Below are 23298 nucleotides of genomic sequence, written 5' to 3' on the forward strand. Positions count from 1 at the left end.
TTTAGAATTAGTTTCCTGTCACTTTACAGTACAGTCTTATACTAATTGGTGGTGAGATATATGGGTTATTCACATCCCAGTAGGTGGCATGCTGTCTTCCTTCCTTCCCGACATTTACATGAGTGAGAATTGTCAAAACTAATAACATGGTGTTGCTCTGGTAATGCTGCTGCACAAATTACACCTTCCTTGAAAATAGCATAATCTTGAACATAAATTTAAACACTAAGTGTGCAGCCACTGCTTCTGCAACTAGTCCCTGACATTTTAATTTGATGATTCATCTGCAATTAGACATGCACTGCATGGCCATTGGCTTATTTTTATTTAGTAAGAATCAAACATTCACTTTGGACTCCTCTTAATTTAAAATGAGAGACTGAGCCAGATTCCGTGCAGGGGTTTTACCCTCAGTCCTTATTAAGAATTAATAAGTTGGACAGTGTTTCACTGAAAAATGAATTTAGCTGTCATGGTTTTGATGACTGCTGTATCAGTGGCATGCTATAGGATGCAATCAGCAGAACGCTGGTCCGATTGCCAATGGAGAGACTGAACGCATTGTCAGAACAAGTATGATGAGAAGTGCGTGTGAGGAAAAGTGAGAAGAAAAACAGCCACAAAAAAGCAATCTGTTAGGGAACATCTTGGAATGTTTGCGTAGCCGATGGACTGCTCAGTTTTGTTCCATTTCTATTTCACTCAGAAAAAATGTTGTGTCCTTTTTAATTTTCTGATAGTCCCTTGCCTCAGTCGGCCACTTCGCTGGATAGATATCTGCCCGAGAAGTTAATTTAAATGACTTTTTGAGGATGGTGATTGATCCATTGCATACTAAATAACTCTCCCTGCCTGAGATAAAGTGCCACTGCAGAAAGAATAAGGAAATGTCATGAGCTCTCCTACATCCTTGCTATTGTAACTATCTGTTATCGTTGTTTCCATCTAATTGTGTACGCACTGTTCATAGCATGGCTCTCACCTTCCAGTAATCCAACACAGAATACAGAAATCTACTCATTGTCAACATCACAAATCTTATAATGAATTTATTTTGATTCTTTAATACCCTGAAATTTTAAAGGCACTTTTCAGGGGCTTTTGACTCGTCTAATATTTAAAATATATAAAAGCAAAAAAGTGCTTTGTTTGTTGTTTTCTTTGGGATTGTCAAGGATCGAAGAGGCTGAGGCAGGTTTTCTTTTGTTTACCCAGGAAGATCACCGCCTGGGTCATATTAGAGATGTTTACTCCTCCTGTCAAAGGATAAGTTGTAAATTTTAGCTCACAGGAAATGAAAGATGTAGTGGCATGCTGAGTACAGACACCAAAGTAATGTCACCTTGAGTGAGCATTTCTCTTGTCTGGACTGGCAGGTGATATCAGAGGATAAACTCCATTTTGACCTTGTGCTCACTCATCACAACAAAAACAGAAGAGAAGAACAGCACCAAAAAAAAAAGCAAAAAAGCAAAAAAAAAAAAAAAACACCCGTCACATTTCAAATATTATTGCTTCAGTCAGCTGATATCACCCTGCGCGGCTGCAGATAACTGCACTTCATTCTGTCTGGAGCAATGGATGACTAGGTTTGATGTTAACACTGTTATTAAAAATGCAGAAAAAAACAACCAAACATATCTTCATTAACATTCAGTGCCATGGAGGTGTGATTGATTCCATCGTCAACCAAGTCATTTTCGTGGCCAGCATAGGAACATCAAACACCATGACCTCCATTATTTCCCCTTTGAAATTGCATTCACTTTATTCGCCTCTCCAGCTCTCCAATACCTTGAATCATTTCTCCTGGGAGGTGTTTTTTTCTAACCTGCTGCTTCTCTGCCAGTCCTAAGAGCAGTGTAACCAGCAATTCTCTCACACTGTATGTGGGACACTTGAGCTAAGAGTGAGGCGAGGCATCTGGCACAACTTTCATGAGACTGCGCACTAGATTCAGCTCAGTGAAATTTAGACAGAGGCCCCAGAAATAAAGTGGCACACATGTTATATTTATCGTGATAATATATGGATCTTTTGTGGCACAAATCAAACCCAGTCTTCGATACAGAGCAGCAGAGTTTGAGAAAACTGTTAAAAATAGATTCAAACATTCGCTATATGTCTTTGTTAAGTGTATTCTCAGCTTGTGTACTCCCAATGTCCCATCAAGCAACAGCCTTTATACTTTTCAAGAAATAGTTCACCATTTTGAGAAATGCCCTTTGATTTCTTTCTGAGAGTTAGATGAGAATATTGATACCACTCTCATGCCTGTGCTTTAAGTGTGGAAAAGACAGAAGGAAATTAGCTTATCTTAGCATAAAGACTTGAAGCATGGATGACAGCTAGCCTAGATCTGCCCAAGCTTAGAAATATATCTGCCAGCACCTCCGAAGCTCACTAAGAAACACGTATTTAATCCAAAATGTAATGGAGTCATGCCATCACATAGAAGTTACATGCAAACAGTGAGGACCGATAAAGAAATTGTTCCATCGTAGCTAAAACCCCACAGTGAGGCTAACTGATGACATCATGGCTCCAACTCCCTGCTTCATACGCACACATCAGAGTCATGCCAATCTCAACATCACCTCCCTCAACGAAAGTGAAAAAACATACTTCCCAAAATATCAGGCTATTTTTTAAAATCTTACACACAGAAAAAGTAATATGACTCATATTTTCTTTCCCTGTAGGGGAACAAAGTTAAAAGAGGCCCATAATTTGTTGCCTTTGTTGCTACACTTGGGAGCAAATTTATTGTTAGCTTCATTGTCAGATTCCTTCGATGGATCGCGCAACCCTCCTCCAAAACTATTGCAATAGTTTGACAATACAATCTTAACTATAGGTCTATCTCAACTGCATTTGCCCTCATCAGCAAAGTATTTTTTTCTCAGTTGTCATCATGCGACCATAGAATGAAACTTGGTCTCTGGTGTCACATCTTTCTTCAGCCGTCCACTTTCTTCCCAACTGGTGCTGTGACCGGTTTTGGTCTGGTGATGTTGTCTGTTTCCAGGGTTCATTCAGCCTCTTGTCCAGGGTCTTTGCCATTTCAGCTGTCACATGTGGTGTCACACTCCACTCCAGTTCTTCACTCCAGGTGTGGGAGTTCAGCGTTCAGGGCGTACCAGCACAGATCTTAAGGTGTTGAATGGCTTGTGGTAAGTGCTGACTGCTTGTGACTGGCGGCACAGATGTTCTGACAGTACAACAGACAGAAACTGAGCTTCCAACTCTTGCTGAAAGCCTAAAATCAAAAATTTCAGACTTAAAAATATGACAAACCTGATCATCACAGACAAAGACTCTTTCGGTAATTGGGTGTGTGCTGTTAAGCTAATTTTGTAAATTGTTGCTGGAGCATCTGAAGCTTCACGGTATGTTGTAGATGACTGAAGTTTAACAAGTTAGGACATGACGTCATTACTGAGAAGAATAATCAATGTATTTCTGTGAGGGTGATTCTTCCTGACAACTGCAATACTGTAGTCTTTCCACCTCAGGCTATTTACAATTATCTGACTAATTTGTAATACAAAACCACATTCCTCAGTAAAACCTAGCTGATTAAATGGTAAATAGTATTGATTGGTTGCAATATTTACAATGCATGCACTGTTACAATACAGTGACCATCTCTCATTTATAACTTAACAAGAGGCAGATGATATTTGACTGGATCTGATTGTATTTTAGTGTTGGGTTAAGTCATTTTACTTAAAGGTCCATAGCCTTAGACCCTAACAATGATAACTGAACATGTATGACATTTTCACTCATTTAAAAGCAAAGAAACATCACCGTATGTTCAGAGTCTGCTTTTCATTTATTGTCAGCACTGAAACGCAAAGGATTGTCTGTTAGTGCATCACCAGTTGTGGTGTTTGTTTTCTAGTTTCTCAGAATTATATTCACAAGTCCAGTCGCAAATGTTTGATGTGAACTGAATGTGAATTCAGTTCCAGAAAGTACCCATCAGTTTTACAATCCTAATGTGTTTTTGTGTTTGGATCAGAGCAGTGTATTACACGCTTGTTTTCCAGACTGATTGATGAGCAGGTAATTTGAGAGTTTTTAGGTGCATATTTGCATAAACCCTTTAAAAGGCACATTCTCAACAGACAGTCACACTCTTAGCTCCTTCCCCCACAAAATGCAGATTAGGTTCAGAATTTATTAAACCCATCTTACCGACCACCAACCGAAACTCTACTGGATGCTATGAAGAATCCAAAATGCCTTCAAGTCAGACTTTCAGTTTTGATAATTTGGCAGAAGGTTGACTTTGCTTCTGGAGCCCCAGAGAGTTTCTCTACAAATCTAATGCAAAAACATCAACTCTTTAACCCACACACTCTGGAGAGCAAGACTCGACTCCTGAGTTTTGCCTCAGAATTGAAATGTTGGAGAATTGGCACGTTGACCCTTGAGGATTTGCATTCACATGCAAATTCACAGCTGGTCTGTAACAAAAATAATTTATTCGACATGTATAATGATAACAAGGCTTTTGAAATGTGTGAGGCTCCTTTTGTTGTATCAACAATCAGGCCAGCAGCTCTGCCTGTAGAGGTGGATGCAGAAGACCTACATGACAAGTGTCATCCTATAATGCATGGCATCCAGTAGAAGACCATGCTGTGTGTAAAGAGGCCAATGATGAAACTTCATCTGTATCTTATATCTATACGTACTCAGTCTGACTATCAAACAGGTTTCTTTCTTGACATGCTTGCATTTGTTCTGTAGTTGACACAGATACACATAAAGCAAGGAGCACAAAATGCAACAAAGGTTTCTCGCTGCAGTCAAATGAGGGGTGATGTGATGACATGATATGCACCTTACACCACCAGGCTATGATGCCCCAGCAATTTAACAAAGTGAAAATAATCTGCCAGTCAAGCGTGATTCGAATTTTACCACGTGTCAGTTTAGGTATTTTTGAACAAATCATTAATACAAACATAACAAACCAGCCCGACAGGGCAAAGCTGGTGATATTCTATGTTTTGTTACTGTTGACAGCTCACACAAAGCCAATGCCTGCCTTAGCATTTTAATACTTATATTGTGCATATTTTACAATATTTTATCTTTGAATTTGTATTATTTATATTTCTTTTTATAATTAGTATTTGTACTTTTAACATAGCCTCAGGAGTATGACAGTCTGGATTTCACTGTATACTGCAAGTGTGTGAAAAGAACAACACCTACAGGTCAATAACAATAAAATAAAGCTAAATAAGTTCCTACAACACTTGGGCACTGGCACTGTAGTTCAAGCAAACGTTACTCCAGCAGGAGCAAATAGGGCATTTGTTGGGGGCTATTTTCAGCCGTGGATTAAGACACATTTGGTACGGATGGTGGGATTGACTGAAAATAAATGTACCCATGATCATCTTAATGAAAGAACACCCAGTGCGGTGGTGTCAACCGTGTCTCAGAGACATTATGTTTATGTACAGCGAATTTGCAACAGTAAATACAGTTTGAAGAAACATAATACCAGGTTGGATTACACTTTCCATTAATACAATCAGGGAATGCTGTTTATTAACATGTGTGGCAAGCTGCAAATGTATTGGTGCTGAAAGCTGTAAAATATTCAGTGACATCAGATTTAATTTGTTTTCTGCTGAAATACCCTTCTCACAATGCAATATCTGCTCACAGTTACACCTTTTTCTGGTTATGCTTAAGCACTCAGCACTCTCTTAAGGTTACGGAAATATAACCTTCACCAAAATGCTTTTGTTGCCGAAACCTGACCACAGATGGGACACTGGATGTGAACCTCAGAGTACAGAAATGCTCCATTTGCTCCATAAAAGATAGCCTTTGCACATAATCCAGGCATCTATTACAGTTGCCACCACAATGTAACAGTCTAGTTCACAAACATAATTTCTACGAGACAGGGTTTACAACTTACTAACAAGTTTTTAGCCGTCTCTGGTCGTCAATGGAGATCAATAGCTTAGAGGAAGAAGCCATATCAGCCTTTGACAATACAGGCAATACTTGTTAGTAGGACATCTTCATTGTTGGTTTTGTCCTTGTGGGAAAAATATAGAATATCACCATCCTTTAATTTAGGAAAAACACAATTTGTGCACTGAATAAGTAAAAATAAGACATTTCTGGACACCCCCATACCAGATAAAATATCGCTTTAAATAGTCAGTTCACAGAATAAACAATCACCCACTTGCCCAAAGTGGTATTGAGCCATGCACGTAGTGTCAGTTTTATCTGCTGCAGTTTCAAATTGCCCCATTCTGCTGCCACCCCAGCAGAATGCAAGATAATTTAATTTTCTTTCAGGTGGTCAAAGCATCTGAAAATTACATGCAACAGGCAAATGTCTTCCTAGAAACAATGTCCTGCTCGCTGCAGATACCTTCACAAACCTCTGTGGACACTTTTCATCTGAACTACTTTCCACTAAGGAAATACTCCCCATGAAAAGTGTGGACACTGTGATCTGTGGATTATCCAGACCAGCTGTGAAATTGTGTCTGGAAAACATGCTGCTGGTGAGGTTTTAAATAGATTTCTGCATTGTATTGGGCTGGCCACACAAGTTTCAGAGGTGGATTTCTCAAAACACTGACACGTGTGAACTGAGTGAACTGACCTTTTAAACTGAGCACTCTGCTGAGGAGTGATTATCAATAGGTAGAAGATGCATGATAGGGACCTATGAGAAACTGTATAGCGATATTCATTTATCATGGTAGTATAGTCGTGGTAGTGGTAGCAGGATTAGTATTTAATTAGTCAACTTTTATTTGTGTTTGCTTCGACAATCCTCGGGAACTTATGTTGTTGTTGCTTTGCCGTCTTGTGTTTTTCTCTGTGGCTTAACATAACACTCTTAAAACCCTGCTCAACTGTTAAAAAACCCTGCTCTGTGTGCTTTTTTATGTGTGAAATTAGCATGTTTACACATTGTCTCATGGAGAAATTTATTCCAAACTGAACTTGTTCTGTCATGCATCTGCTTTGCTGCAAATTCAGTGACTTGATCATTCCCAGACACCACCATCAGTATTCCAGTGGGCTGCTTGAGGTGTGGTGCAGCCATCAACGGGCGCAAAAAGAGAATGATAAACAACTTAATCTCACCTCTAATCATGCTTGTGCGGAGTGGTAAGTGAGTCACATGAAAAAGATGCCGAGATATTGCGCGTATGCTTAAATGAGCATAGCTAGTGTTTGTCATTTCAACCTCTGTGTATTACAACAGGTATGATTTTACACCAATAGAATAATGTGCTTTCAAGTAAAAATCAATTTGTCATGAAACAAGCAATGCAGTCCAAGTCTTTTTACTGCCAACAAAAGCAGCAGAGATTGCGTCTCATTTCGGAGCAGGTGAGGTGGTCTCATTAGGGGAAGTTATCCATGACAAACTTGTCAGCTTCTGGAAAAACAAGGCAGTCCAAGCCACACATTAGGATGTGGCCTATTTATTATGGATATGAACCGCCCTCTCATTCAGAGTTCAGATCATATTAAATGGTATGACTGTGACAGTGCAGACACAATTGTCAATAGCAGTCCTTTCCTGAGGTTTTAACATAGAGTGAATGATAATTAGTTTCCCTTTGTTGTCCTTATCTCTTACCTGCAGAAATGGCCAATTTATGCAGGCTGCACCATGGCCAGGCAAAGTTGATGCTCCCCAGAGGAGGAAAGCAGCCATGTTTCAGACAATGGAAATGAACTCGGGGACAACTCAAGGTTGATTTAGATCCTGGGCTACATGGAATTAAATGAGGAACCAGGCCACACGGTTCCTGCCCTAATGTTGACTCAGCTTCCTCTCAGAATTACTCTCACGGGGTACCTGCATCAGCAAGGAGCCCCGTGCATCACTGAGATCTGGTCAAGTGAGAATAAAAATGCAAATGCCATATTGTTGAAAAGCTGAGTGAACTAAATGTCAGTCCATCTTTTCAATGTGAGATATGAGATTGATGTGGATAGGCTACTGGAGGCAAGTGTGATAGCTGCAGAAGGCAGGTTATACCAACAGCTGTGATATTTGAGCTGTGAAATAAGCCTTGTTTTTTCCGAAGCATAAGTAATTCTCTTATGTCCTTTGCAGAGATTATCCTGAAAACACCCACGGTCTGTCTCTTATTTTATCTTATGGCTCATAATGATAACAAGGTACAATACAGGAGACAGGTGGTATTGTTTTCAGTTGTTGATAAGAATCTACAGCTCTGAATATCCAAACGAGCTCCATTGATACTGAGAACATACCACTCTGAGGGGAATAAACCCAGTTAATCTTTCAAAAACAAAATTGTCATCTTGAATTTCACATTTTTCACAGCGAGATGCCCATCTGATCCACTTCTCCCCGAGACTGACCACTTGTCAAGTCCTTACTGCTCCTACTACATCCCAGCCAAACGCATTTCATCGATCTATTCATAATCCCTAGTTCACATCCACATGTATTAGGAGCAACATCCACCAGCAGCACGTTTTCCCTCTGATGCTGCTGCTCTGTGCGCGCACATCAGTAAATGAATCACGTAGCACTAGAACAGCCCTTCTTCATGCGATCTTGCCAGACCTATTGGAGAAACCCCCCCAAGGCAAGATCTGTCACTGTTCACTCATTTGCTGGAAGACGATCAGAAACTATGTTAAATGCACCAAGAAAGACACTGGAGTCTGTTATAAAGGCGTCGAGAGGATTCCGGTCAGATCTCACTGCGAACGAGGGAGCGGGTTTCAACAGTTGACGCGGAGAGAACTGAGCGCAGGAAAAGCGATTAATTTTGATTATCTGAAATCTTCCGGCACCCTCCTTGTTTCGCGTTTTTTCTTCTTTCTTTCCTTTTTTTTTTTTTTTTTTTTTTTTTTGGCAACGTTCACGGGGCCAGTGCGGATGAGCATTGTCCGAATGAAGGATTCAAGAGCACTGGGTCCAATTGGACTGGATTATGGGATTACTGGACTGATTACAGGACAATCATCGGGCAAAAGTCGCAGCGGTGCTATAGATGCTCTTGAATGACGGGCACACAAAAGGTTGGACGGGATTAACAGCTCCATATCCTGCTTTTATTTCACTTTGTGGCATGGGCAGGCTGTGCTACACGAGCAGAACCCATATGCAACAGTGTGCCGCACAGGGGAAAAAAGTAAATGCATCGTGAATGGTAACATCGGACAATGCTGCATTTTGAACGGGCATGTCAGTGTTTGCTGTAGCCTAGGTGTAGATGTCGCATGAGGGCAATGCGCTTTTGTAAGCTACGGTCTAACCTTCACCACAGAGATTCAAACGCTTTAACCTTGGATGCAGTGGGGAATATTAATACTTTATAGTCATCGATTATTCATTAAGTCCCTCTGTGAGGAAAAAAAACAAAGCATGTCTCGTTCACTATGTTGAATTTGATCTTTAATTCATGCATAAGGTGTCGTCGGGCGGTCATCTTTGTTTACAGAAAGAGTTCATCATAGCCGAACGGCATGAGAAAGAGGTCGGAATATCGATGAAACGGCAATAGCGGTTCACAAATCGATTTAATGCCCAATTAGTGGGGGATCGGCGTCAACCACACGCCTGATTTGGGTTTAGTCCTCTAGGTTTGCCGTAATCAACAGGTTGAAAGTCAACGAGGATTTTTTTTTTTTTTTCTGTCTGCCACTACCGCATATCCAGTTGAAGGGATGCGTCTCTCTGTACCCATTTTCTTTCTGCTGTGGGTTAAAGCCCTGACATTGAAAAATCTCAATTATTCTGTCCCAGAGGAGCAAGGACCCGGCACTGTTATAGGTAATATAGCAAAAGATGCCGGATATGGGACCATGGAGCGAGGGAAAAAATCTAACTTCAGAGTACTGGAGAATTCTGCACCACATCTGGTGGATGTTGACCCGGAGAGTGGACTAATCTTCACCAAACAAAGGATTGACAGGGAAACGTTATGCAGGCGCAACCCAAAGTGCCAGCTGTCCATGGAGGTGTTTGCCAATGACAAGGAAATATGTATGATCAAGATTGATATCCAGGACATAAATGACAACTCGCCCAGTTTTCCTTCAGATCATGTTAATATTGATATTTCAGAGAACGCAGCTGCTGGGACTCGCTTCCCTCTGACTATTGCACATGACTCAGATTCTGGGGAAAATGGGATAAAGACATACCAAGTCACAAGAGATGACTACAATACATTTTCTTTGGATTTAAAAGTGAGGGGCGATGGGACTATATATCCAGAGCTGGTGGTTCAGAGACCTCTGGATAGGGAGGATCAGAGTCATCACACCCTGCTCCTCACGGCAATTGACGGTGGGGAGTATCCAAGATCGGGCTCCATGCAAATCAACGTCAGAGTGACTGATTCGAATGACAATAGCCCTGTTTTTGAAAAATCCTCCTATGTGATTGAGATTGCAGAGAATTCCCCTCCTGGAAAAGTACTCATAGATTTAAATGCCACTGACCAAGATGAGGGGAGCAACGGACAGGTGGTCTATTCCTTCACTGGGTATGCATCTGAGAGAATCCAAGATTTGTTCTCCATTGACCCCAATACTGGCGTCATCAAGGTCCAGGGAGAAATTGACTATGAAGATAATCCAATCATAGAGTTTGACGTGCAGGCTAAGGATCTTGGGCCCAACCCGATACCAGGCCATTGTAAAATTACTGTCAAAGTGCTGGACAAAAATGACAACTCACCAATAATAAGTTTTGTTTCTGTCCGGCAGGGAGCCATCAGCGAGGCAGCACCTCCAGAATCTGTCATAGCGCTGGTGAGGGTGACAGACAAAGATTCTGGCCGAAATGGTCAACTTCAGTGCAGGGTGCTGGGTAACGTACCCTTCAGACTGCAGGAAAACAATGATAATTTTTACACCCTGCTCACAGACAGACCTCTGGACAGGGAAATGAAAGATGAATACAATGTAACAATCGTGGCAAGAGACAATGGCATCCCTTCTTTGAACTACACTAAGTCGTTTACTGTGAAAATCCTGGACGAGAATGACAATGCGCCACGCTTTACAAAGACAGTTTATGTGCTACAGGTGCCTGAGAACAACATCCCAGGGGAGTATTTGGGCTCCGTTCTGGCCCATGACCCAGATGTAGGTCGCAACGGAACAGTGTCGTACTCCATTCTGCCGTCACATATCGGAGATGTTTCAGTGTACACCTACGTGTCTGTTAACCCCACCAATGGAGCCATATATGCCTCACGTTCTTTTAATTATGAGCAAACAAAATCCTTTGAGTTCAAAGTCCAGGCGAAGGATGGAGGATCACCTCATATGGAGAGCACTTCTACAGTCAGGGTCAACGTCCTTGACGTCAACGACAATCTCCCAGTTATTATATTACCCCTTCTGCTGAATGACACAGCAGAAATCCCAGTGCCTAGAAACGTAGGTATCGGATACATTGTGGCGACAGTGAAAGCGGTGGACCACGACCACGGAGAGAGTGGCCATTTGACCTATGAGATCACAGAGGGAAATGACGACCACCTGTTTGAGATGGATCCAGTTGGAGGAGAGGTCAGGACTGCCCATGCTCTTTGGGAAGAGGTTGCCCCGGTGGTTGAGTTGGTGGTGAAGGTAACTGACCATGGCAAGCCCCCCTTATCTGCCGTGGCTAAGCTGATCATTAAGGCGAACACAGAAACGGCAGCAGGAGGGGGTTCCAGCGCGAGCGGGGAGCAGCAGCACTGGGATGTATCCCTGCCCCTCATAGTTACCCTCTGCATTATCTCTGTCATGCTCTTAGCAGTCATGACCGCCATCGCTGTCAAGTCCAAGCATCAAGATAAGGAGACTGGGAATTATAACTGCCGCATGGCTGAGTACTCCAATCCTCCAGTGGGGAAAGGCAAAAAGAAAAGGATCAACAAGAGTGACATCATGCTGGTGCAGAGTGAGATGGAGGAAAGAGATTCTGCCAGCCGGATGAATGTGGTGAGCAGCCCTTCTCTCATCACTTCACCAATATGTTTTGACTACCAGAGCCCTCTGCCGCTCACGCTGCCCAGGTCAGAGGTCATGTACCTGAAAACCACCCCAAACAGCCTGACAGTCCCCAGGGCAGGCTGCCACTCCAGCTTTGCCGGGCTTAGCACAGACACTCCAGCGAATAGGATGTCAGTGATACAGGTAAGGAGGATGCTGCACTGTATTCTTTATCTGCCCTTTATTCTCGCTTATCTGCACACGCTGCTTTGTCATACAAATCTGACAAAAGAAAAGTAATCGACTGAAAAAGAGAAACTCTGTCACTGTGAGCAGACATCATTATTATTGCTTTTTCTTTCCCCGTTATGACAATGTGAAATATTCTCTGCATGATCTGGCAACTTAGTGTTAGAATGTATTAATCTGTTGCAAATGGCATTTCACTAAAGGGAGCTTTTTCTAACTGCATTTGAGGAAGCAGTGTCATTTTAGAAAGTGCTCCATTGTAAGTCCTCACTTGCAAAATGGTACAGGTGGTCTGCATAATCAGAAAGTCCTCTCCGTTAGACATGCAAACAGTGTGAGTCTTGAACAAGGCTGCTGTGACCCTGCCAGATCCACTGCTATAGAGTGAAAACAAAACCCTGCCTGAAATGTGGGATTGGACAGGTGTTTGAGCAGCTTGTCCGATCACATTACTGAACCAATGTGCACCAGACAGCTAGATGCACACAGCATAACCTTACAATCGCATTTTTCGCTCCCCACAAATATGGGCCAGATCCACCCATCCGCATCCGAAGTTGGCACGATAAGGCCATTAATAGGGTCCAGCCTTGCCTTGTAGAGATGGCGGGGTTGTGTACACGAGCCAGCTAACATACTAATTTGACAGCATGGGCTTGTCGTGATGTTTAGCACAGCAGAATTATCTGTGGTAAACGATGTAAATATCTAGGACAGTCTCACAGACAGTCTCATTTGGAGATGATAACACAGATGACAAGGCCTGGCACTGTCACCAGTCACTAGGGTATGTGGGTGTGATCAACACAAACACATTATTCTCAAGATAGGGGAAAAAGGATGCTGATGACAGTGGCTAATGCTTTCCTCCTTTGCCTTGCCAAGGAGTCACATATGGTCACAATGGAGATTTGTTCTTATCATGCCGTCAATACTGGCAGGTGCTCTATAGCTTTTATTGACATCGTTCAGGTGCTATAATAAAGATTTAAGAACCTGAAAAACAGACAAGGCTATTTCTTTTCCAGTTTGAATCTCATGTTACTCATACTATTGTTGAAAATTGCATGAAACTTTTAACATGGCCAATGGAAAATATTATTTCCCTTTCATTTCTAGACGGAAAATTTCCCCTCAGAACCCAATTATGCTGGCAGCAGGCAGCCATTTGTTCAAAGGTAAGAGCTCTATCCAAAAGCTTCCTGACCAGTGCATTTAGCTTCTTCATCCTTGTATCAAGCCAGCTGACTATGGCTATCAAATAGGAGTGCTCACGCAGAGGTAATGGCAAGTTGTGTTTTTTTCCCCCCTCCTTCTATTCTGCTGCAGCTCAACATTTAAGGATGCAGAACGAGCAAGCCTCCGAGACAGTGGCCATGGTGATAGTGACCAGGCTGATAGTGACCAGGATACTAATAAAGGCTCACACTGCGACACGTCTGCTAGGGAGGCCCTCAAGATGAAAGCAACAGCAGTTAATGGCCAGCCTTTTGAACAGGGTGAGTGGATGCACTCTTTTCCTGACATCTTGAAGATGCCTAACTGATACTTGTAACAGACATTGTTTATACTTTATGCACAGAGAACATGCACGCAGCTCGCTGGTGTTTTAAGCAGGGGTCCACTGGCCCCTGGGTGCAGCCAACGCAGACAAATATTTAACATGGAGGAGGTGAATCCATGCTGTTATTAGATGCCGGTAGTGTTACTTTGTACTGCCTTGCAACGCAGACAGTCTGAGCTGTTTCAAAGATGACACAAAGGCACCAGAGTGGAAGGTAGATGGTAGCTTTAAAGGATAAAAGAGTCCATTGGCTGAAGGTAGAATGTTCAAACATCTTCTGTCTGATTTTTTGCCATCAAACGAGCTCATATGCATGGCAAAGTGTACCTCCGTCTGTGTCTCTTTTGATCACGTCATTATTTGAACACAGATGCACTGCATGCATGTCTTGAATAACACGACAGAGACAAGAAGAAGCATGATAGACACTTGCAGTGCGAAATGACAGGTATTTCTGGTGCAACGTGACAGAGTCTTTCCACCTTTTTCTTGGAAAGATTTTCTCAGTTATTAGCGGGTTTGCAGTGGTTACGCCGTTTTTAGCGGGGCTTTGCTTTACGACTGAAAATAGAAATGTTAAATTTTATTTCATGAATCTCAAACAATCTGCACCTCCAGGAGAATAATCATAGATGACTGTCAGTCTGTTGCAACCCGCCTGACCTGATAGGGACTGATATATTTAGCTATTGTGGATATAAACTGAAAATATGAAAGCTACTCTCACTGGTAAGATAAAAGATAATGGGGACTTGAGTGAAGTGGTGATGTCTCTCATTTCCTTGTGCCTTGGAAGAGAATGGCTCTGGTCATCAGGTCCCTATGCAGTACTTTCCACACCATTTACATTGCTATGAACTGTTTGTTTGTGGCATGCTCAGGAGGGCAGAGATGGAAACACTCTTGCAGCTGCCAGAAGGATGTGTGAATCTCTCTCTCTGTCTGTCTGTCTCTCTCTCTCTCTCTCTCACTTTTGTGTGTATGTGTGAGTGTGTGTGTGTGCGCCTGTGTGTGTGCGCTGTGAGGAATTATGGCAGACCAAACTTGACTCTGTGGGAGGTGTAAATTCAATCACAATTTTTTCGCAGCACATTTCTGAATCTGATTCAGCCCAAGTTCTAAGGCCAATCAAATGGACACATATTGAAAGAGATGTTTTGTACATGCAAGACTGAATATTTACATGTGCAGCACTGACGCTTGCTTGACAGCAATGTCAGTTAATTTATAGACCTGCATATGTAAGATAACAGAAATGCAAAGAAGTGGGGCATTGCTTTTAATATTAATAGGTTTTTTTTGCTACTGCCGTGCCTATTTCCATTTGAGAAATATAGTTAAAAAGCAAATCTAATCTTTACAAAAATGGGTTTCTCTCTCTGGTTTGGTCAGTTGAACATTAAATAGCGTCACTGTCTGCTCACTACTAGATGGAAGATCTGCATTATGCACTATGCGTTAGACCCGATCACACAAAAACATCACCCTGCAACCCACACACCCCTTTTGTCTCTTGCCTGCACGCATACATACAGGCACATTTATTGAACAACAAAGCCACTGTTGTGCAGATTTTGACAAGATAGTGCTATTATCCAAAATGGAGACACCACAGAATTTTAGTTCCAAATGCACCAACACAAAAGCTTGCGGGTTAAGTAGTATTGCTTTTATGTCTTTACCTTTACCATCCCTCTAGTCTCCTGGCTGCTTTGATACAGGTAATGTATGCACCTGTGCAGCTTCCACTATCATGCACTCTGAATATTTATTCACTCTCACAGACACCAGATGCACAGTGGGTATGTTGCTAGGCTTTCTCTGATTCTATTTATAATGGGCAGGCAGTTTCTTTGTTTTTGAGAACATGTTATTGTTCCATTCACAGTTGCCCATAAGATCAGTGCTACTTTGTCACTTTGTCATGATTCTATTATGTGACTATGTAAATGCAGTGGACTATATAAGGCCATTGTGTAACACTGTAATTTTAGAGCTATTACTCAACAAATTTTTACTCAGTGATGGAATGGAAAATGGAAATGGAAAGCCAGTGACAAGCACAATAGATGAAAGCACCCCCCTTCCTCATCCGCTTCCCTCTACATTTTTGTTTTTAAATAATTACAAAGCTTCTAACAGTAGTCATTTTTAAACAATTTGTCATAGGAAAAGTTTACAGTGTGGTCAGGAAGGTGTGATTATGGCTGCAAAAAGAATAGAAATCTGTGCAATAGAAATTTATGTCTTGTAAGCATTAGGCATTTAATGTTATGTAAACATGCAGACGTGATCCTCAAATTGCTTCTGGTTGTATAGCGAGACGAATAGCACAATGACAAAAATACCTGTCTGTGTTTTTGCTCAACCTCCTAAGCACATACATCCCTTTGCATCAGCATCATCTGCTAGCTCCTCTGCAGTAGTGATACGTACCATGGAAATGAATTCAGCATCTCCCTGCTTCCCCATGCTTATGCTTATTGTTCTGGCCCTGTGTATCCGTGCCTAAAAAAATACTTTTCTTTATGGCACTAAAAGAGAGATGGAGAAACACAAATGTAAGGGCCACAGAACTGTAATCTGGGGTGTAGATGCTTCAAAGCATAGCACTTATAATATGCAGGATCTGTGTTGCGGTTTTGCCAAATCAAAGCCATCATTTAGTTCTCCCTTTTGATGTAAAATGCATTTTGAACTCAAATGCGAATTTTCTCTTGATCTTAGTCCTGACAAAGAGAGCACCAGAATGGTTTATGCTTTGAATGTAACAGTGTAAGTTCACATAATATGTAACATGACAGGGAAAAAAAGTCACAGTATGCAGCAGGGAAGTTAAATTTGTTTCGGGAAGAGTAAAAGTGGCTTGTATAAACTTGTGGTAATGTGAAAATAGACGCAGTTACATTTTTTTGCACCGCAGATTTAATACTGAGGCTAGCACCCAATCAGGTATGAATCAGTTACTGCTACTACTTTAATCACCATGCTTCTCAAGCTGGTAAGCCAGCCCTTGGACTGTTTAATGTAACTTTATTATTGTCATCTAATTTTGTTTTAAACCTTTCAACCAACTCCATTTCTATCACGTATGAGACATTCACATGTATATTTCTTTTCAATCTCCTTTACTTAAGCTTTTCCAGAGAGACATGGCCAAGGATGCAGCATTAAAACATTGTTGTAACAATTAATACAAACAACATAAACAGAGAAAGTCAGTAGATATACACATAACTCCAGTCAAGATGCAATGAGAGACTATAGTCAATATTCAGTTAAGGCGTGTAGACAAATATGACTTCATCATCTAAAATAAAGTAAAATCTAAAAAAAGGAAACAACGGAATGGATTTTGATTCACCACCAGTAGTCAGCTCTGTCAAATTCAGAGCGGATTACTGAATCTATTGTTTATTGGACTCATGTAAATTTTACCACTTTGCTTTGAATAAATAAGCACAATTCATGTAATATTCCATACATTGTTAAACCAGGCGCTAATAAAGGCTCCAAGGTTTAGAATTTTATGTCAGATTAGCCTCTGTTGTGTTATCGGTCAAAAGCAACTGATTTGATTTTATTGAGAGAGAAACCACATTTGTTTCCATGTGAATGTTCACGTAAATCAAAGACGGCGGATGGGTTGCACAACCATCCCCAGTTGGGTACAGCTGCAGAACAAAACATAGCATTCAAAGGAAAAGACGAGGCTTTTTATACAGTGCAATTTGCAATCTCCCCAAAAATGTGTGTGTGTGTGTGTGTGTATGTGTGTATATTTTATATATATATATATGCCATTTCCATCTGCAAACTCCACAAAGAGGCAACATATAACATAAAACGTGACAGCTCCACCGACAATTAAACAATTTACTGCACATAAAAACACTTAATGTCCTAAAGAATTTACTTGTAGCCCATAAAGGTAACTAAAATGTGTGTGATAACATGTAGAAATGCCTTTTCCTTTCAAGTTAGCGTCCTTTAAGAAGCCTCTATAGCAGTTATGGTGTCACATCAACAGCCCCATATAACGTGTGAAATCTCCATCTCATCATAGAGTAATTAACAGGTCCATCGTGTCCTATGGCTGCATCTGCGTGTGTGTGTGGGTGTGTGTTTGTGTGGGTGGTCATGGACTTGAACACCAGTAGTTGATAGTGGTGGCCTGTACTTTGCAAATTAGCTTGCAGTGTTGCACATGGTGCTGGTTTTCACATCTCTTGGGGGTTGTGGTGCAAGATGGTATCTTTTCTTTTTGGGTTTGAACTTCCCCCCTTGGGGTTGTGCGTCCTCCAGCAAATTGGTGTGCGAGGAAGGTACTGTTGCCTTTGAACAAGAGGATCCCCCCCACTTCTTGTAGGAAGAGCCCCATCATGTGGAGCTTCCCCTTGTTCCAGGCTGATATTCTCATCCTCATCAGGGCAAGGTTTGAAAAAGAGATCAAGTGCCTCATTCGCAGTTAGTCACTTTCGTCTCATTGTCTTTGATATCACATAATGGCATGTGAGCAAGATGGAGAAGCCTTATTTATAGACCAAAGCTACGAGAGCTAATCGGTGTAGTATCAAGCCATGTGCTGTGATTGGATAAAATATTGCGGTTATTCCCGTTAAAAAACAGGTTTAATCTTTTAGTTGGAATTTTACTTCCCATGGGACAAGGAGATTTATGAGAGTTGGCATGTGAGGTGTTAATGTGTGATTGTGTCTTGATGTGAGAATTTTTCAGATTTTCTGTCATAATATTTTACAAGGAACGTTTGGGTCTTGTGGGAGAGACACCTAGACAGAGGGGGAGATTGTTCAGATGTGATGTGAGCTATCTTTATGCATTTGTCTTTTGTGTGTTTTACCAGCACATCCATTCATTTGCTATAGTTGGAGATTTGCACAAAACCTAAATCAATAACCAAATTCTGATTGGTCAAGTAATCATTATTTTTATTTGTTTGCATAGCCAGCATAAAGGATGTCATTACAACCTCGTGGCATCACAGCAAAGAAAACACATTTATTAGAGTTAAATCATTCATCAGAAAAACAGGAAAATATAAATTAATACTTTTGCAAATCAAATCGCTGTTTTGTTTGCATGTATAACAAATGAAGGAAAACTGTCATTTACCACCAATTTACAAAGACACATTTGACATTTTGCTTCATGCCTCTACATGCAAAATACCTCGATGGATCATTGTCAAATTAATTCTGATAGCATAATGTAATGGCTGCAGAAAAAAAAATGAAACCCTCTACATCATAACACCATGGAAATTGGCTCCTTCTTTGTGTCACTCTCTGTGTGCTTATTTCACGTCTACCAGGGTTAGATGTGGTGCGAAGTGTAAAAGACTGACTTGCACCACAAAGACAGAGCCTTACCCATTGCTCCACTTTTTGCTGCTGACACTAATATGCAGCCACTCGCACATGTTATACAGTCCTGTGGCGTTTGGCTTTGTGTTCAGTATCAACTAATACAGCTGAATCTGCTACAGCCATGAAATAATCAAGGAGCCACTTCAATCAGGAATGAAAGGTTTCATGTTTTCTATGCAACAAGTGACATAAATAACCACCCCATTTGAAATTCTACTGCGAGTAGTGTTAATCTAGTGGCACTGAGGTAATACTTGTGTAATACGGACTATTATTTAAACCTCACTGTTGCTCATTTTGTTCATTTTTGCCAATTCTACCCAAAGAATATCCAGATTTAGTTTTAAAGCACATCAGTTTAATTGATTCACACTTTTTTATGTTTCCACACATCCAAAATTAGCTGTGTTTCTTGCTGCGACAAGAAAGCGTTGACCACCGTCTACAGCAAACAAGGTCCTCTTTTGGCAAGGACGGGTCATAAGAAATGTCCACTAATAAGAGGTGAAATGAAAAATGGGCAGGAAATGCAAATGAGCTGCTGAGAACGCACCAGAGTCCCTCAGAGTCATTAGAAAAATTACCAAAGGTCAAACTAATGAGTGTTTGCACTACACATGGTATTTTCAAAACCCAATCTCGCCTTGATTTTTCTTTTCAGATTTTCAAAATGAGCACCTTTAAATTCCTATAAATTGTCTTGGAAAAGATAGAAAATAATGAGGCCCCAACAACATTATAATCAGCAATACTACAACTGCAGCATTTGTCACAACTTTCTGATCAGAAAATGGCAAATATCGCTCATACTCATGCAAATTGCTCATGCAAATGTTATAGTTGTTTTTCTACTAATTCCACACACTGCTGCTGCTGATGCTGCTGCTGCTGCTGGAAATGTAAATGAGAGACACATCACTTCCTCTGCACCAGATGATATTTTCCAGGAAACACCTACACAAGTTGTTGAGAATAATGTAGGGAAGAGGCTTCATGCATGGGTGGACACACTGACCAGCAAAAGACAAAAAGGAAAACTTTTTTTCTCAGCAGGACGTTGCTCCTTTAAGGTTGCATTGAGAGAGTGATTTTTAGCCTAGAAATGTCTGTACTTCAGTAAATCAAAACAACATTGCTAAATTTGAACTCCCACGGCTGCTGCAACAGGCTGCAGGTTCTTATTTTATTCTGAAACATTCTCATGATGCATCCTAAACATCTGACATCAAGAAAGGTGCTATAGTTTTTTTAGCAGGATTTTTAAGAATAGTGCTGGAATTTGTGTTCGCTGGAGAGTTTTATAATCATGGCTCATCCTTCAACATGCCATCTACATTTTCTTTTTAAGTTGTTTACTCTTACCCCAGCAGGCTCCAATAACAAATGTTTAACTGTTTTTGCAGAGCAAGACAAATCAGTCCACTGCACCGATGAATGTCGTGCACTGGGACATTCTGACAGATGCTGGATGCCAAAGTTACGGGTAGGAAGCCAAGCAGACAGCGCCGATAATCGCACCAACCTTTTCATCCCTGTGGGAATGGACGCCATGGTAGAGACAGAGATTTATGGCACCATCAGCTGCAGCAGCAGAAAAACCCTCAGCACGTTTGGAAAGGAACAGCGGGACAGTACAATCCTTGTGGCCAATGTCAAACCTTACTTAAAATCGCAGCGTGCACTAAGCCCACCGCTACAGGAGAGTCCATCTGCGTCCACTAGTCCCACCAAGAGTAGTATGCCCCTGGACTTGGCCAACCAAGAGTCCACAGAAGAGAGGGAGGGTGGTTCAGACATCAGTGCCTATGGACCTCCAGATGGCCAGTGCTCCCCACTGCACACTGAATTGGAGGAGCCCCCCTACCTGACCTGCGAGCTCAGGCCCAAGTCCCTGTCAAGCAGTCTCATTCACAGCTCTGTCATCAGCCAGGAGTGTGGGGGGTCAGATTGCGCTCTCGACCCGCTGGACTCCGGTAACTGACAGGTCAGATGATCCCACTCGCTCTCACCTGCCAGGGGTGTGATGATGATATCACAGATTAATGACCAAGAGGTGATTTATTTTGACCCACAGAGGTGTCCAGACACGCATTGTATAACCAAAAACCATCTGCTTTGTATGTTTTTTGAGTTTGTGACTTGTTGTGTTTAAGTGAAATATGTGTCCTTGACTGCTGTGAAGGTTTGGGGGTGGGGGGGTGGGGATCAGTGCTTACCTGACTTCAAGTGTTTTCACAGTGTACTGTACCTGTCAATTTAGATGTCTGTATTTTACACATTTCAAGCTCCAATTTTGTGAGGCTGTTGAACAAATTGCTACTGTTAAGCTATTGAGTCCTGTCTGCTTTTGTACAGTGAAGCTTTCTGTCTCCATTTAGTGTTTAAGGAACATCTCTTTGAATATCACAGGCAACTGAAATACATATCAGTGACGTTAAATACAAAAGTGAAGTGTCTTATGAACTGTTAATGGTGGTGCAACAGGGAATGTCCCTTTTCATAAAACCATTTAAGGTTCCTATAAAAACAGTTTTTTAAGAATGTATTTGTAATTTTATTGTTGTCCTCTGCAGTTTATGTGAAAATAAGCTGAGCTTACACGTGAATGTGGGCTACTGTACTTGTTGTGTATTTTATTAAATTTGTATATACTGTGCGCATGGAAGGCGGTTATTTTTGACTGGTGGCATCTTCCGAAGCTGTCATGTTGTTGTGTGAGAGAAGTGCATTGATGTCTACAAGGTGCTTAATGCGTGTTAATGACAAAAAGCTCTAGCGACTCTGCAAACGTGCCAATTGTAGCTCTATCCTGTATACCAGCACATGTTATCTGCAGTAGTCTAGACCCTAGTTGGGGGATATTCAAAAGAAAATCACAATCAATACTTTACAAGGTTATTTATATTTAAAAACTCAAATAAAACCAGGCACTGTGTATTAGTGCACCCAACAGAAGACGAGTTGACTTCCTCTGCTTATATTAAGAAGTACATGCATCATAAGGTGGAGATGGAAACCCCGCTCATGCTTTTGTGCTCTCTCAAATTTAAAGTCACCTGAGCTGCTGTCTGTTAATGTACGCTTGTGATTTCAGGCTTATTTATGAATGCGTCTGACAAATGACGGGACATGAATCTAACAAACGTGTAAAAGTTAACATTCAGCTACGACTGTCAGTTACAAGCAAAGACTTTTTGCAGTGAAATCTTTGATTAGATAAAATGAAATTTTAATGATCCCTGTGGGGGAAAGTGGGTCATTGCAGCAGCAAAGGATTGAACAAATAGTGCATTAAAGGTTATGACAAGTAGATACAAAAAAAGAAAAAAGGCAAACGAAAAGAAAAAAGAGAATTATATAACAAAAATGTAGAAGCTTCACTGAATAGATTTCAAGGTTGGGTGACATTTAACTGTATATGCACTGTGCATTATTCACTATTTACTATACACACCTTTCTTTCCAAACATAAACTGGTTTTCTGCCACTTCCCAGTCATTCAGTCGTTTGACATCGACCTAAATGTTGCTGTGACCCGAGTTATGCTATTTAGAAAACTGAGCACACCCAGTACATCTGCTTGACATCATCTATATACAACGATTAAGCATAAACACGGATGTATGTTTACCGAGATAGATCACTTAACTTCGGGATCCTGGAAGAGTGCAGAAATGTTTTCTGTTTATCATCTGTACAAAAAATCACACAAAGCCTCCTGTTTTTTTTTCTTTTTACTTAGTTTAGTTTCTCCATCTGGAGACACTGACTTTTGTACCCTGGCTCGGTGAGCGGTTTGAGAATGCCTTGTTTTTCATGAGCTCAGGATAACAGAATCCTGTCATCTACTGAGAGCTGACTATAAGTACGACTCAGTTTCTCCTCAGGGAAAACACATTAATTTGGATTTTGATTTGCATTTGTTTTGGTGCTGGTATTGACACAATTCCAGACCTAGATGTCTCATCTCAGCAGGCAGCTCTGATGAGCTCATCTGCATAAGTTGAAATACTCTTTGAGAGGGAGATTGCGTGGGTCACAGCAACTCATCCCATTGAAATACAGACAGAAACATCACATCATTTTATCTGTATCAGTCCCGGGGTTTCA

At 41.2% G+C, this 23298-nt stretch overlaps 1 protein-coding gene across 1 annotated transcript; it reads left to right on the plus strand.

Moving 5' to 3' along the window:
• Positions 1-8913: 8913 nt before the first annotated feature.
• Positions 8914-21849, plus strand: LOC139340763 (protocadherin-17-like). Its single transcript, XM_070976723.1, has 4 exons — positions 8914-12192; positions 13357-13415; positions 13567-13736; positions 20592-21849. The coding sequence occupies exons 1-4, from the start codon at positions 9724-9726 to the stop codon at positions 21167-21169; spliced, it is 3276 nt and encodes a 1091-aa protein (XP_070832824.1). The 5' UTR covers positions 8914-9723; the 3' UTR covers positions 21170-21849.
• Positions 21850-23298: the final 1449 nt, after the last annotated feature.

This window comes from Chaetodon trifascialis, chromosome 12 (assembly GCF_039877785.1).
Source record: "Chaetodon trifascialis isolate fChaTrf1 chromosome 12, fChaTrf1.hap1, whole genome shotgun sequence".
In the NCBI taxonomy this organism is placed as follows: Eukaryota; Metazoa; Chordata; class Actinopteri; order Chaetodontiformes; family Chaetodontidae; genus Chaetodon; species Chaetodon trifascialis.